Below are 15,247 nucleotides of genomic sequence, written 5' to 3' on the forward strand. Positions count from 1 at the left end.
TACGAATGAGGCAATTTATTAACCCAGCATTTGTTCTAATGCTTCTTGTTGGCAGCTGCCACCTGCGGGAAAAGATGGGAGAGTAATTAAGATCAGCTGTGGGGTTGGAGTTCGGTACTTCAGAGCACCTCCCCACTATCCAAGGGACACCAGGCAACTGGATTCGTGGCCTGACGGGTGTCCAGCCAATCGGATCCCTGGATCCCTGCCACCTCAGGTACTCCCTCATTTTACAGAAGTGTCAACTGGGACTTGAGCATATTAGGGGGATTCCAACACCCATTGCCCTGTCACCACAGGGGTGTCTGTGTAAGGCCCGGCCCTGCCTTGGCACAGTTCACTGGTTCCTTCCAGGCCACCCTTGGGACTCCCAGGGGGCTGACACCTTCTATTCTCTCTTGCTACTTGACTAAGTGACTGAGCCCCCTCCAAAGCTCCTAGGGGGTCTGAGTTAACATAAAGAAGAAAGCCTGGGGGCTCCTGCTGCTGTAGCTAACTGAGCCCTCACTACCACCCTCTGATGCGGGCAAGGACAGACTGCTCTACAGATGGGGGTGGCTCCAGGCAAATGGACTCTGCCCCAAGGTGTCCAGCCAGTCAGTCATGTGGATGGAGACCCGAGTTCTGAGCTGGCTTGCCTCCCCCTCTCTACAGCCGTCCCATCTGGTGCTCAGTAAGCATGAAAAATAGGAGGAAACACTGCAGCCAGAATCCTAAGAAGGCTGACCTGGGAAGAGGGAGTTGTGTGTGCAGAAACATGCCCTGCATGAGAAACCAACCCGGCTGCACCTCAGGCTTGGGGTCCCCTCACTCCGGCACCCACATTTTCAACCAGCGCTGGCAGGAAGTCAGAAATGTTTTCTCCTGCCCCCCCCACTCCCCACCCCAGACAGCCCTCTCTGACCCCCACCAGCCCAGGCTATGCCTTCCAGGGGAGGAAACTCTAACAAAGCTTGGGCTCTGAAAATGCCCAGGCAGTGACTAAGGCACCAGTCCTGGCCCACACCCAGGCCTCACCTGTCCGGCGATTCTGTCCAGATCCCGCTGTCCCTGAGGTGTCAGTTTGCGGCCCCTGTGGGAGAAGGGTCATGTGCCCCCCATCAGTGCCGGCTCTCAGCCCTGTCACTGCCAGGCCCCTCCTGGATGTGAGCCAGGTTTCCCAAGAAGGCACCTGGCCATGGGAGCACATGACACCAGCCAAGTCCCACCGAGGGCCCTAGTTGGTTGCATTCTAACAAGCTGGGGGCAGCAGTGGGAGCCCCCCTGAGAGCTGCTGGGGTGTCGTTTGTGCAAGCATTAGATCAAAAGCCCCGAAAAATCAATTGGGAAAAGTTAACGAGCAGGCTAATGAAAGCGGACAGTCGCTAAATTACCTTCCTAGAGCTCGGGGTAGTCAGCCAGAGAGGTCGGGGTGAGGCCCCTGACTGTTGGCTTCTCTGCTGAATCCCCTGCCTGCCTGAGGGGCAGCTGCAGACCATGCAGGACAGACCGGACACCTCTCCACAGGGGGAAGGATGGCTCTAGATCACTTCCTTACAGGTGATTTGGCCCCAGGTCTCTTCCATCACCCGCCATTCCCACTTACCCATCTTGGTCCTTTTCCACCATTTTCAGCCCCTCTAGGGCTTGGAGGACCCTGCGGGCCACGCTCTTGGAGCCTCTGCTGAAGTGGCTGGGCATGACCCCGTTTCTCTGACGTCCCCCGTAGATCTTAGTCATGGAGCCGACCCCAGCGCCGCCCCGGAGGTACAGGTGCCGTGCTGTGGAAGCTGTGGGGTGCGTGGAAGCTGTGAGGACCCTTCCTTTCCATAGCCGAGACAGGCTGAGGGAAGGGCTTTGCTCGAGGTCACACCTATCAATTCTGTGCGCGTGTGGAAGCTAGTATTTCCCTTCGTATGGCCGGCCTGGGGAACTGCGAAGATGCACCAAGGCCCAGTTCCAGGCCCCTACCACCAAGCTGCCCCACCACAGCTATGCTGCCATGAAGGAGGACTCTAACCTGTAGGTAAAGCCTAGAAAATGCCTAAGCCACAACTGTCCATCTCCATGTGCCCAGGCCCAAGGGGCAGGAAGGTAGGGGAGGGGACATGCTGCTTACCGGAGTGCAGCTCCCCAAGCCCCTCAGCTCTGGAGAACTCAGGGTCAGGGTGGATGCCCCATGCAACCTGGAACGGGTGTCACCCACTCTGTGGACACAAGGTTCTTATCTCTAGCCTTGCTTGGGCAAGTCCCCACTCCCTCACGGTTCTGTCCTACAGAATCGCTTCTCCACCAGGCACTGGACGATCTGCTTTTCACTCTCTTCCATGAGGCAGTAAGATACCCTCAGCACCTGGCCTGATGGCATGGCCTTGGCAAGTCCTCACCCTCATCTGAGAACCAGGAGTAACAGTCCCTCAGAGGAGCGTGGCTGTGAACACTGCACAGGTGCCTAAGGCTAGTCTCCTTCACAGAAAAGCTAACAGGCTCCAGAAAGTACTCACTGGTCTGGAGTCACATAGCCCTGAGGGACTGCCCCTCCAGATTGTTCTGGCTTTCTACCTCAGGGGGCCACTGCACATGAAGGAATTGGGGCCCAAGATACAAGGACTCCAGGTCATTCCAGGGCCCCCGGAGACCAGCAAGTCAGGTTTAGTCCCGCAGATCAAAGGGGCAATCAGGACTCACTTCCTCAGTAACCACTTACTCGGAAGAGCTGGGTGCTGGGCCGTGTCCACGACCCCCTGGGGGTGGGGGACTTGACCAGTTGAAGAGGGCTATGCCACCCCTCTGCTTGCCCCTCCCAGAGTAGCTCTTCCACACCACTTGCTCCCCAGGCCCCTGCACCCCTGTAACATAATCTCCAGCTACAGCTGTGGGCTTCTGGGAGCCATAGCACAGATGAACCCTTCACCACCTATTAGAACAACTGCTTCTGGCTGCTGCTCACCTTAAAAACCATTCTCCTTGGTTCTTCCCATCCCCACTTTACCCCTTACCCTCCCAACACCACCTCTAGGACCAAAACTCCCTTTCCAGGGACACATCTCTGAAGAACTCCGAACTTTACCAGCTCACATGCCCAACAGCCACCATCCTTCCTTCCACAGCTTGGCCTGGGTGAGAGTAGGACAGCCTCAGGAAGGGGGTGAGATGCATATTCCTAAGCACACAGCTGCCCTGGAGAGGCCTGGCCAAGACAGGATTAACACTCTGCTCAAACCCGATCTGGGCTCTGTATAAAAAGGGGTACCTAAACCCGAACTGTCTGATACCAAAGGGTCTGAATCCCAACACTACTCCTCATCAGCTGTGAGAGTCCATTTCCGTTTCAGGTGGTCTGGGTCATGGTACCTAAAGGGGAAGACTTCCTTAAATCCTGAGAAGTGAGTGGCAGAGAATAAGCTCCAGCAAAGTCCAACCATTAGTTTCTTTGAAATGGTGGGGTGGCGGGTTGCTTTAAAGTTCTTTAAAAAAAGATTTTATTTGACAGAACAAATGAGCATAAGTAGGCAGAGTGACAGAGAGGGAGAAGTAGGGTCCCCACTGAGCAGAGACCAATGCCAGATTCTCTCAGGACCCTGGGATCATGATCGGAGAAGACAGACATTTCACCAACCAAGCCAGTCAGGTGCCCCTAATTTGTTTTTTAAAGCTGCATCAAACTATCTGGTGTGGTGTCAGACATCACAAGCCGAGGTGCCCCCCTCACCTTGATAATTATTCTCCTGACCCATTAGAAGAGTACTAACTCCACAAACTGAAAGCTGTTACAGTCAAAAGAAACAAATTCTACGAAATATTGACCAATTTTTCGCACCCCTCCACCCCTGAAGAAGACCCAGCCCCCAACCTCTTTTGAAGTGGAGTTGTAACATCACAAATCCAGGCCATCCTAGATGCTGTTTATGAGGGCCACAGCGAGTCAAATGGCTTCTCCTCAAGTCCCTCTAAAGGCTTTCTGCTCCACTCCTCTGGGGGAAATCCTATTCCAAGTATCCAGGAGTCACTTGGTGCCTCCAACTGTGAAGGACCAGCAGCATGCCCCACGCATGGGGCCACCAGAGGGAAGAGGGTCAGAATGCACTGGAGCACCTGGCGGACCAAGGAAATTGCACAAGTGTCTTTGCAAGCCAGCATCTCAACAGCTTGTTTAAATTCAGATCTGTGACCCCATTCTCATCTCCCGAGTCACAAAGTGGGAAAAGGAAGCCTCTCATGTACATCTTGCCCCCAACCCTCCTCTGCTAAGCTTTTAAAGACAAAAATGACTTCCTGACATTGTCACCCCGATCTTCTTCCTGCAAGGTCTTGATTCTGCCAGTAACACAACATGGGTGACTGCCCAGCCCTGAGCAGGGGTCAGAGACAACCAGGTTCCATCCTACAATGAAATGCACTCCAATGTCCCAATTCAGCAGTCACTCACTGTCAAGACGAGACAATGGATTCTCACCTCCCCTCTAAAAATCAAGAGATTAAGAGTTTGTCCAAGGCCCCTCACAAAGCCCTAAAGGTGGTCTTTCCTGGACACCGCCCCTCCTCTTCTTAGAGCAGCTCCTGACAGGTTCTTTCTAGCCCTACCTCACCCTTCACCACTGACTTGGGACCTCTTAAACTCCTCTAGCTCTGTTCCTCTTCAAGAGGAGCCCTCAGGAAGGCTCTGCCAACTGCCTTTTTATTGCCTCCACCAGAGATCAAAACGTGTTCACTCCACAATGGCTCTATCAACATGCCTCCAGAAGTCAAGTCCCATACCACCCACCCACTGCCAGAGCTCAGCCTACCAGAACAGGCCACTGTCCTACTGTGCTCTGGCTCCAAATCTCCAAGGAGATTAGAGGCCAAGGCCTCATGATCCAAATAAAGAAAAAAAGCAAATACAGCACAGACTGCTTGCCATGTCCTCCCAGGGTCACTTCACCCCATAGGCACCTTAGTTTCCTCTTTGGTAGCAGAGTATCTCCTATGACTTGTCTGAAGTATGGGAGAACTCTAACTAGGCTGGCAAACTTTTCCTGTAAAGGGTCAGAGTAAACATTTTTGGCCTTGTAGGCCATGTGGTCTGGGACAACTACAACTCTACCTCTGGTGTGGATGTAAACAAACAGGCGTAGCGGTATCCCAACAAAAATGTACCCAACAGACCTGTCTAGAATCACCAGGCTATATACTATTGAGGCAGCTGGAAAATAGAGGTAAAAAACAAATGGGGGCGGGAGGGGGGTGCTAGGTGGCTCAGTGGTTGAGTGGTTTGGCTCAGGTAGTGATCCTGGGGTCCTGGGATCGAGTCCTGCATCAGACTCCCCACAGGGAGGCTACCTTCTCCCTTTGCCTAGGTCTCTGCTTCTTCCATGAATAAATAAATCTTAACCCCCGCCAAAATAAAAGGAATCTGGGAACCTTGAGTAAGGGAGACCAGAAGAGCACACACACTTAGTTGTCAAGAGGAGGGATGGGGTAGGCAGAAAGGGGCCACAGCTACAGCAAGACTCATCTGTGTGTATTGCCCAGAGTCCTGATCTCATTTCCTATTAATCTCTCCCCACCTCCAAAAATAAAGTATGAAATGCAGCTAAGGGAAGAGAGCTGGAGACCCCCTCCTCAAAGTGATGGCACGGATGGGGTGGATTGTGGCATCACTAGCTGGCATGTTATTTAAGGTTCCTGACAATAACCATAAAACAGAAACCACCAATTCTACCTTGGAGGTTTTTGATAAGGCAGATTAAGCAAAATATGCATGTGTACCTAACCGTACAGGAAAAGCTACCTCAAATTCTCATCTTAGACCCAAAGTTGCCATGACCAATGGATTCTTGGGGCATTGCCAAAAAACTCAGGATCGGGCAGGCTTGCTTTCTTCCCTAGATGGGTGGATGGGGTGGTGGTCTCACCCAGACCTCTTCATTCATGTGCCCAGGCAAGTCACATCAGCTTTCCTTCACCAACCCCATTTTCCTCCTGAAAGCACAGCAGTGATTCCCACCATAATGCCATCCACCCTACCCACCTGAGTTGACCTTTTCAACCTCAGAGATCTGAGGCTGCTGCCCCTGTGCCCAGTGTAGGCCTGAATGAAGAGTGGACCTCACAGATATTCAATCCACGAGTGCACCACCAATCTATGAAACGGTCCATATTCCACAGCACTAAGGCAATCTGTACCAAAGTCAACTCTTCTCAAGGTCATCTGGAGGTTTTCTCAATTCCCAAACCTTGCTTCCCGCCTACTTCCTATCAGGAGACAAGCTTTGGCCAGGATAGGGCCCCTAGGTCACGGAGGAAGATCGAAGGTTGTAGAGGCTGAGGGCCCTCAGTGAAGGCCTATGCAGAGGCTGCCACCTAGAACAACTGAGCACTGACCAGCACCACTCCCATCCCCAAGTTAGGCCTTAATGAGGAGACAGCTTGGAGAAACTTAAAATGTCAACGACAGGTGAAAATGAGCACTGTGCTATCAGGTACTACATTTGTCATTCCTTCCAAGTTGTCATCACTGGAAAACCAATAGTTGGGACTGGCAATGGTTACAGGGAGACCATAAGGCTTTCTTTCAGGCACTTGGAACTTACCAAGATTTAGAGAAAGGAATCATCTGGCCAGACCCCAACCTCTTAGAAATAATTTACTAAAAAGGCAATGAGAAAGTGAGTCTGATGATCTAAACATTAAAAAACACAATAGAGGGGATCCCTGGGTGGCTCAGCCGTTTGGTGCCTGCCTTTGGCCCACGGTGTGATCCTGGAGACCCGGGATCGAGTCCCACATCGGGCTCCCTGCGTGGAGCCTGCTTTTCCCTCTGCCTCTCTCTCTATCATAAATAAATAAATCTTAAAAAAAAAAAAAAAAACAAACACACACACACACGACTTTTCTTGAAGGATTACTGCCACAGGTAAACTCCAGAGCATTTTAACAGTTATAAACTCATTTGATTCCCACTACAACCCTGCAATGGTACATTCATTAGTCCCATTTTATTTTTTTTCTTTAAAGATTCTACATATTCATTCCTGAGACAAAGGCAGAGACACAGGCAGTAGGAGAAGCAGGCTCCAAGGAGAGCCTGATGTGATATGGAGTCTCGTGGAGGATCCAGGACCCCAGGATCACACCCTGAGAAGAAGGCAGATGCTCAACCAGTAAGCCACCCAGGCATCTCCATCAGCCTCATTTTACAGAAGAGAACAAGAGGCACAGGCAGATGGGGAGGCCACAGGTAAGCAGTAGAGAAGAATTTGAACCCAGAGAGTGTAGACCCCATGAACATAAATACCTCCCTCTAAAACACACCACCTCTAAGTAAAATATGAACACTCGCTTGACCCTGGGTTTCCCTGGAGGCTCAGAGGAAGCCACAGGTCCTCACTTAACCCTCTTACAAACGAAGAAAACAAATTCAGAATGTGAAGATATCAAGTGTCTCACACAAGCACACAGGGACCGTCTGAGGTTTCTCCTCTCACACCGTAGGTCAACCATGATTTAAAAAGTTTCACCTCTCTTGCCTATCCTGGGCTCACAGAGAATGGGGAGGTATGGTTTGTGCCAGGGGTCACCCAGGCCCCCACTACCCAGGCAGAGGCCCCAGTTCCTCACCAGCTCGCGTGTAGAACCAGTTCTCATCGTAGGGAGCAAGCTCTTTATGCTTGGCCAGCTTGACAGTGTCCACCCATTCAGGGACTTTCAGCTTCCCAGACCTGGGATCAACAGCGATAGAGGCACGATTCAGGAGTCTCCACAAACTCCGTCCCCCAAATCCCCTCTGCTCAGCATAACTGTAGGTTAAGGGGAGCCCCACGTGTCCCAGAATACAAAGCATCTGAAACCCAATTACAAGCCAGACCCAGGCCTCAGGCAGACAAGCAGACTCCACAGAGACCTCACAAGCCTCCCTCCACCAGGGGAGAGAAACGCCCGCCCAGGAGCCCGGAAAGACCACAGCCCCCACAGGCCGCGAGCCCCGATCCCCACACTCACTTTTTGAGGAAGGCTGCCAGAGCTCTGACGAACTCCTGCTGGTTCACGTCTTTTACAGTAACTCCAGGCATCTGGAAGAAAAAAAGAGCAAGCATGTGAGCTCAGGACCCGGGCAGACGACTGACAGGGGACGGGGTGCGGCCCCCACGACACCGAAACCGCCGCACTCCCATTACTTCCCAAGGCCCCACTTCGGAACTGGGCCCTGAAGGCCCCGGCGCCTGCGGGCGCTCCACTTCACCGCGCCTCGCGGTCTCTGCGGGTCGCACCAGCACGGTCTGGCGCCGCTATGGAGACGGAGACGACCCTGGCCCGATTCGGGGGCGCCTCCCGCATCTCCGCCGCCCACTCGGTCCAGCCTCGGTTCCCGGACCGCGCGGTCCAGGCATGTCCGGGCCTGCCGCTCGCACGTGGCTGCGGCTCCAGGGGGCGGGGCGGCCCCACGCGGTCGCCTCGGAGCCCTTCCCGGTACGCGATCCCGGCTGGAGAGCCGGGCCCTGACGCCCGGCGCCCAACACGAGCCGGAGCGCCCGCCTTACCGTGCGGCCTCCGCGCTGCCAGCCAGGGGAAAGGGAGCAACGGGGTTTCCCGGGCGCACAAGTCGGGCGTCGAGTCTCGCGAGAGGTGCGAGAGCTCGCGAGAGCGGGACCAGAAGAGCCGCTCCGCCTCTCTCAGGGCGAATGCGGCTTCGCCTCCGTGGAGATGGGAGGGTGTGTGGCCAGGGGGCGGGCTGGCAGAGGAAAAGCCAGGGGCACGCGGGGGTGGAGGTGTGCTTCCTCCCCACCCTTTCCTCTCCCGGAGCGAAACAGAGCTCCGATCCTGAGCTGGGGGTGGCGAGGTGGCTTCGTTTGCGTTGATCGGGGCGGAAGGAACAGCGGCGGAGGAGACGGTGGTGGCGGAAGCTGAGGGGCACTTGGGTGGGCAGAGAAGCGGGACGGGACCACTGCCCGCGCCCCCAGGGGGGCGACCCCCCCCGCCCCGGGAGGAAGCAGCTTTTCGTGCCGGAAGTGGGGGCAGTAAGGGCGGAACTGTGTTGGGGGACCCAGCGGTGGAGCAAGGAAGAAAAGCGTTCGGCCACCAGTTCTCGCGAGAGCAGGAGGAGGCGGACCACCCTTGTTAGGGCGGAAACTGCTTCATCACCGTCCAGGCGACCGCAGTGGGAATGAGGCAGTGCTGGCGGGGAGGAGATCGGGGCAGGGACAAAGAGGCGGAGGCGGGACCTTCGGAGAAGTTAGTGCAGCTCTGCCTCCTAGTGCCTGAATCTTGTTCGCTCAGCGCTTTGGGCTTATTTTGCCCGCTTAAAATCTATCCACCTCCCAGACCTGTGCGAGTCCAAGCTGTCCACTGCCCTATCAACACTCCAGTCTTTCCCCATTAAAGAAAAGAATACAATTTAAATGGATGCACCGAAATCCTGTTTTATTTGCCCCCTTTAAGTGACTGCTCCTGTACTTGATGTGTCTAATTAATTCTATCAACATATTTTTGTGTCTGTTCCTACCCTGTGCGAGGCACAGATAAACCTTATGTAGTGTTACATGCCTGATAGTTAAATCCTTGTAAAGTCCAGCAACCGAGAACAGAAAGGACACACTTCTTGTCTGATAAAATTGTTAACTCGCTGCAAAAGGAGACATTTAAATGCATGTGGCTGGGACGCCTGGGTGGCTCAGCCGTTTAGCACCTCCCTTCGGCCCAGGGCGTGATCCTGGAGTCTTGGGATCGGGTCCCTCATCAGGCTCCCTGCATGGAGCCTGCTTCTCCCTCTGCCTGTGTCTCTGCCCCTCTCCCTCTGTGTGTCTCATGAATAAGTAAAATATTAAAAAAATAATAAATGTATGTGGCTATTATGTTGAAAGGACAGAGTTTAAAACATAAGAGCGAATATTTTTTCCAGAGATACTGTGTATGCAAAATGCCTTAGCTATTAATAAGCCGATATGTTATACCAATAACTGTTAAAAAATTAAAACCAACTATCTTAGTTTGTTCAGGCTGCTATAACAAGATTCCACAGGTAATGGCTTATGAACAACAAATTTGTTTCTCATGGTTCTGAAGGCTGGGAAAGTCCAAAATCAAGGTGCCAGCAGATCTGGTGTCTGGTGAGGATGTGCTTCCTGGCTCATAACCATCTTTTTGCCATGTCCTCACCTTGCAGAAAGGTGAGGGAGAGAGGTCTTTGGGGAATTTTTTATTAGGGCACTAATCCCTACCAAAGGCACCATTTCCAAATACCATCACAAGTAGAAATTAGTTTTCAACATAGGGATTTTGGGAAGTAACACAAATGTTTAGTCTAGAACATAAACCATGTTTCTAGCATCATGTATTTAGATTAGAGCACCTCACATTCATGCAGAATGTGGTTGAAACCTATTTCACACTGTCTTGAAAACTTAAGAATAGTTTTAGTATCTCAGATTCCACCCCTCCCCCTGAATCAATATATGTGTTTTTGAATACCTAAGTTGCATGCATGTGTAACTATAAATATCCTATACTTAGGTAATTTATATTCACTTTTATTTTTTTCATAATGAATTTTTAAAAAAGATTTTACTTATTTATTCATGAGACACACACACACACACACACACACACACACACACAGAGGCAGAGACACAGGCAGAGGCAGAAGCAGGCTCCATGTAGGGAGCCCGATGTGGGACTGGATCCTGGGACTCCAGGATCACGCCCTGACCCGAAGGCAGACGCTCAACCACCAAGCCACTTCAGGCATCCCACTTTTATACGTTTTCGATATATGTTTCTAATATCAGTGCTGAATCATTTAAGCTTAGTTCACTTGAGTCAATTTACTAAATATTTCTTTTTTTGAGAAAAGAGCTCTCTAGAGGAACTGTGTAGTGTCACTCACCAAACAAAGGAAGACACAAGGTTAATATAAGTTTTGGGGAAGAATGAAGGTTAGATAAAATTTGCATTAAGCAGAGCTTTGATGGACTCAAGGCAAAGCAGATCTGATGTAATGGAGTCAACATCATGCCTGGGCTGAGCAGCAGACACAAGGTCCTGGTTTTTTTGGAAATTATAAGATTAAGATAAATGTGCAGTGTCATCTCCAGAAACTGCCCTCTGAAGCTCTGCACGTGGGTTGGAAATCATAACTGATTCTCTGTGTTAAAGTGACTCTCCAGGCAACAGTAAGATGTCCCCTTCTTATTATTACTATGATTTCAAAGAGCAAACGTTCTGACAGTCTATGATTTTAAATAACATGGTTTCTCAGTACTATGTCCTTGGTGTTCATTTTTACAGGTTCATAATCTTAACAACTCTTAAGGTGGCTACAAACCAGGCAACTGAGTTTTAGAGAGTCAAGTCGCTTGACCAAGCTCAGATAAGGGTAAAGCCTGGCTGGGATTTGAATCCATAAGTAATGACTCTCCAACGTTTTCCAATAACTCTATAGACAGAATTTAAAAATGATAGGAAGTTGTGGTACATTCAGACAATAGAATACTATTCAGTGCTAAAAAGAACTATTGGGCCATGAAAAAAACAGAGCAAACTTAGGTGTATGGTAGTAAGTGAAAGAAGGCAATCTGAAAAGGCATACTGTATGATTCCAACTATATGATGTTCTGGGGGGAAAAGTAAAATTATGGAAACAGTAATAAGATCATTGGTTGCCAGGGGTTGGTGGGGGTAAGGATGAATAATAGGTGGAGCACAGAGAAATCAGGGCAGTGAAAACTATTCTGTGTGATACTATAATGGTAGGTACATGTCATTATATATTTGTACAAACCCACAAAATGTACAATACTAAGAGCAAACCCTAATGTAAACTATGGATTTGGGGTGGAAGTGACACATCGGTGTAGCTCATCAACTATACCAAATGTCCCACTCTGGTATGGGATGTTGATAGCGGAGGAGACTGTGTTTGCCTGGAGGCAAGGAGACCATGGGAACACTTACATTCCGCTCAATTTTGCTGCGAACCCAAGACTGCTCTAAAAAACAAACTCTGTTTTAAAAAAAATGATTTGAGGACAGGAAGTTGTTCATATTGTGGTAAGGGGAGAAGCAGCATTGGAGTGTGTGAACTTTGTCGGAAAAAAATAAATCCAAAGGAATCAGACAGAATGTGTTTAATTATTTCTTGAGTTCCCAGAGAGGAACTGAGTGTAGATCCTGCGCCCTGAGACTGCTTATTCTCAGAGGAGGAAACCGATGCACAGAGCCAGGGGCTGCTCAGGGTGATCAGGCTTGTGAAAGTAGGAATGTAGGGCACTCTGCTTGAGGAGCTTCTGGGAGATACTAAGAAGATTCCCCTAAATAGAGACTTGCTTTTGGGAAGAGCTCAGGATCTCACAAGGGTTATAGGACTGTGTCTATGAAGACATATGTTGGGGTCCACGGAGACAGCTACACAATGGGACAGGGGTACAGAATGAGGCCTATAAGGGCCAGGCAATGAGAGTCTGAGTAGAAACAGGTTAGGGTTGGGTGGCATGATGTTAGTTCTACACTGGACAAGAAGTATGGTCAGGAGTGGACCAGGTTTCCTGGAGTTAAGGGAGCTGAAGTGAAGAAAGCATAAATTCCCAAAGGGCAGAATGTGAAATGAGCTTCTGAAGTTATAAGGGGCTGCTGAGAACTGAGAAGGGCCTGCAAAGTGGGGCCTGCCCCTAGCTCCTTGGCCTAGTCCTCATCTCTTCCTCCACCTTCTCATGTAATCCTTTAATCCCAAATTATACTTTCTCTTTTACTCTTCCCAGCTGTGTGACCTTGGTGTACTGGGACCTTTGGTCAGCCCTGAGTAGCAGGGTCTCAGCCATGTTTCGTATTGCAAACCTCCTCCGTGACCATGTGGACTTAGTCATCTGTCACTTGAGAGTGACATACAGAGAGTATGGCATGCCAAGGCTTAGGCAGGTCTATTAAGGGGCAATCATATACCTAAGTTATAAGAAGAGGAAAGAAAACGTGAAGACTTTCCTCCTTTGATTATTTTGTGCCGAGTCCTGAGAAGTGTTGCACATTTGCTCTCTGTAATGCTAGGAAGTAGAAGAAGCCTATCTTCTCAAGGCCCCAGACAGGAAGGAACAAGCTATGACTAAATTTCATCACCAGCAAAAAGCTTGAATAAAAAGAGGGGCGTAGGGATGTCTGGGTGGGGCTCAGCAGTTGAGCGTCTGCCTTTGGCTCAGAGCATGATCCCAGGGTCTGGGATCTAGTACCGCATCAGGCTCCCCATAGGGCTCCCCATGTGGAGCCTGCTTCTTTCTCTGCCTGTATCTCTGCCTCTCTCTCTGTATCTCTCATGAAGAAATAAATCTTTTTTAAAAAGAGAGAGAGAGGCATAAAGGGGCACCTGGGTGGCTCAGTTGGTTGAACATCTGCCTTTGGCTCAGGTCCCAGGGTCAAGCCCTGTGTTGTGGGGAGCCTGCTTTTCCCTCTCCCTCTGCCCCCGCCCACACTCATGTGAGCGCATGTACTCTCTCTCAAATACCTTTTTTTTATTTTAAATTTTTTTTAAATTTTTATTTATTTATGATAGTCACAGAGAGAGAGAGAGAGGCAGAGACATAGGCAGTGGGAGAAGCAGGCTCCATGCACCGGCAGCCCGACGTGGGACTCGATCCCGGGTCTCCAGGATCGCGCCCTGGGCCAAAGGCAGGCGCCAAACCACTGCGCCACCCAGGGATCCCCCTTTTTTTTTTTAAAGAGGGGTGTAGGTAGCATCAGGAAAAAGAATCTGTGAGCAGACATGTCCCTTGAGCTGTCTGTCCCTTCTAAGGCTGGGAATGGGGGTGGGGATCTTCATATCTTTGGAATAGCTCAAGAGGTCTTCATATGTGTGGAACGGTTCAAGTAGAACTTGACAGCGGGGGACTAAGAAACGAATGCAGGTAAGATCTCATGATCACTTATGGATATTTTGAGTAGAAAAATAAAAGACTTTTTGAAAAACCCCTGGGCTCATCCCTGTCTCCTGGAGTCCTGACTCTTTCACTCTGTTTATAAAAATTACCTAGTTGATTTGGGGCTTGGCAAGGAGAGATATACTTCCCCCTATTTTTGCCCAGAAATTTTCCCCTAAAATAGTTGGGCAAGGGCACCTGAGTAGCTCAGTGGTTGAGCATCTGCCTTTGGCTCAGGGTGTGATCCTGGAGTTTCAGGATCGAGTCCCACATCAGGTTTCGCATGGGGAGCCTGCTTCTCCCTCTGCCTGTGTCTCTGCCTCTCTCTCTCTCTCTCTGTCTCTCACGAATAAATAAATAAATCCCCTAGTGAGCCACTAGGCAGCCCCTTCTTTAGCGCCTTCTTCAGCCCAGGGCGTGATCTTGGAGACCCAGGATCGAGTCCCACATCAGGCTCCCTACATGGAGCCTCCTTCTCCCTCTGCCTGTGTCTCTGCTTCTCTCTCTCTCTCTCTCTCTCTCTCTCTCTCATTTTCCTCTCTGTGTATTATCATAAATAAATAAATATTATCTTTAAAAAAATAAATCTTAAAAAAAATAGTTGGGCAAGTCGGTTTTTCTCTTCAAACTTACTATTTGTAAAACAGGAGTAATCACGCATGGTTTACAGAGTTGCTGCGAGGATATATGTGATTCATATATAGTGGGGTACTCGATAAATGGTAATAATTGTCTCTTACCTTTTATAGGCCCTTCAAAACTTAGTTCATAGTTCAAGAAAAAGCCCTTGATAAAGGCTAACTTGATTCTTCCTATTCTCATTGCCCTCAGTTTCCCCATTTGAACAATGTTATTTTAGGTTAGCATTAAATTGGCACTCCACTGGCCAAAGCTGGCCTGAAGATATGTTTTGTTTGGCTCACATAGGATTTAAAGAAGAAAACTGAGTCATCATTTGAAAATTGAGATGTTCTACATAGAAATTCAGTTTTCCAGCTTCTCTTGGAAGAATCAGAAGTTGTGACAATAACGGCAATAATCTACTAGGCCCAAAAGAGGCTGCTCCCTTAGGTAGGGCATGCATTCTCAGTTTTCTAGGGCCCATCCAGCCTTCTTTACTCATTTATAGGATGTGCTTGGCCCTGTTCACATTTCAATTTGTAGTCCTCTATACAGTTGGAAATGGTCTATGCCTGGCACAGAGTGGAGGTTTCATTATCAAATTAGTGAATCTCCCACTATCCTCCTCTACCAATCTTTCTTATCTGGCTATAAGAAATCTGTGTTTGTATTTACTTGTGGTACAGAAAAATAAATTGAACAAGTCCTTTGTGTCAGTCAGGATAGGCTAGATTAGGCTATGGCAACAAATAACCCCCAAATCTCAG

General features: G+C 49.8%; 1 protein-coding gene across 1 annotated transcript; it reads right to left on the reverse strand.

The window, feature by feature from the left end:
* On the reverse strand, positions 1-8,592 carry RPS19 (ribosomal protein S19). Its single transcript, XM_038528786.1, has 6 exons — positions 8,502-8,592; positions 7,963-8,033; positions 7,582-7,682; positions 1,586-1,769; positions 1,018-1,072; positions 1-62 (listed from the first exon to the last, which is right to left on the reverse strand). The coding sequence occupies exons 2-6, from the start codon at positions 8,031-8,033 to the stop codon at positions 36-38; spliced, it is 438 nt and encodes a 145-aa protein (XP_038384714.1). The 5' UTR covers positions 8,502-8,592; the 3' UTR covers positions 1-35.
* Between the last annotated feature and the right edge of the window lie 6,655 nt (positions 8,593-15,247).

This window comes from Canis lupus, chromosome 1, assembly GCF_011100685.1.
Source record: "Canis lupus familiaris isolate Mischka breed German Shepherd chromosome 1, alternate assembly UU_Cfam_GSD_1.0, whole genome shotgun sequence".
Classification (NCBI taxonomy): domain Eukaryota; kingdom Metazoa; phylum Chordata; class Mammalia; order Carnivora; family Canidae; genus Canis; species Canis lupus.

What these genes read in the sequence shown, in the direction of transcription:
- RPS19 (XM_038528786.1), bottom strand. Translation starts at nt 8,033, where the DNA reads ATGCCTGGAGTTACTGTAAAAGACGTGAACCAGCAGGAGTTCGTCAGA. An exon ending in CTGGTTCTACACGCGAGCTG is followed by an intron (nt 1,770 to 7,581) that starts GTGAGGAACTGG and finishes CGCACCCCACAG; the next exon opens with CTTCCACAGCACGGCACCTG. An exon ending in TGGACAGAATCGCCGGACAG is followed by an intron (nt 63 to 1,017) that starts GTGAGGCCTGGG and finishes CTTTTCCCGCAG; the next exon opens with GTGGCAGCTGCCAACAAGAA.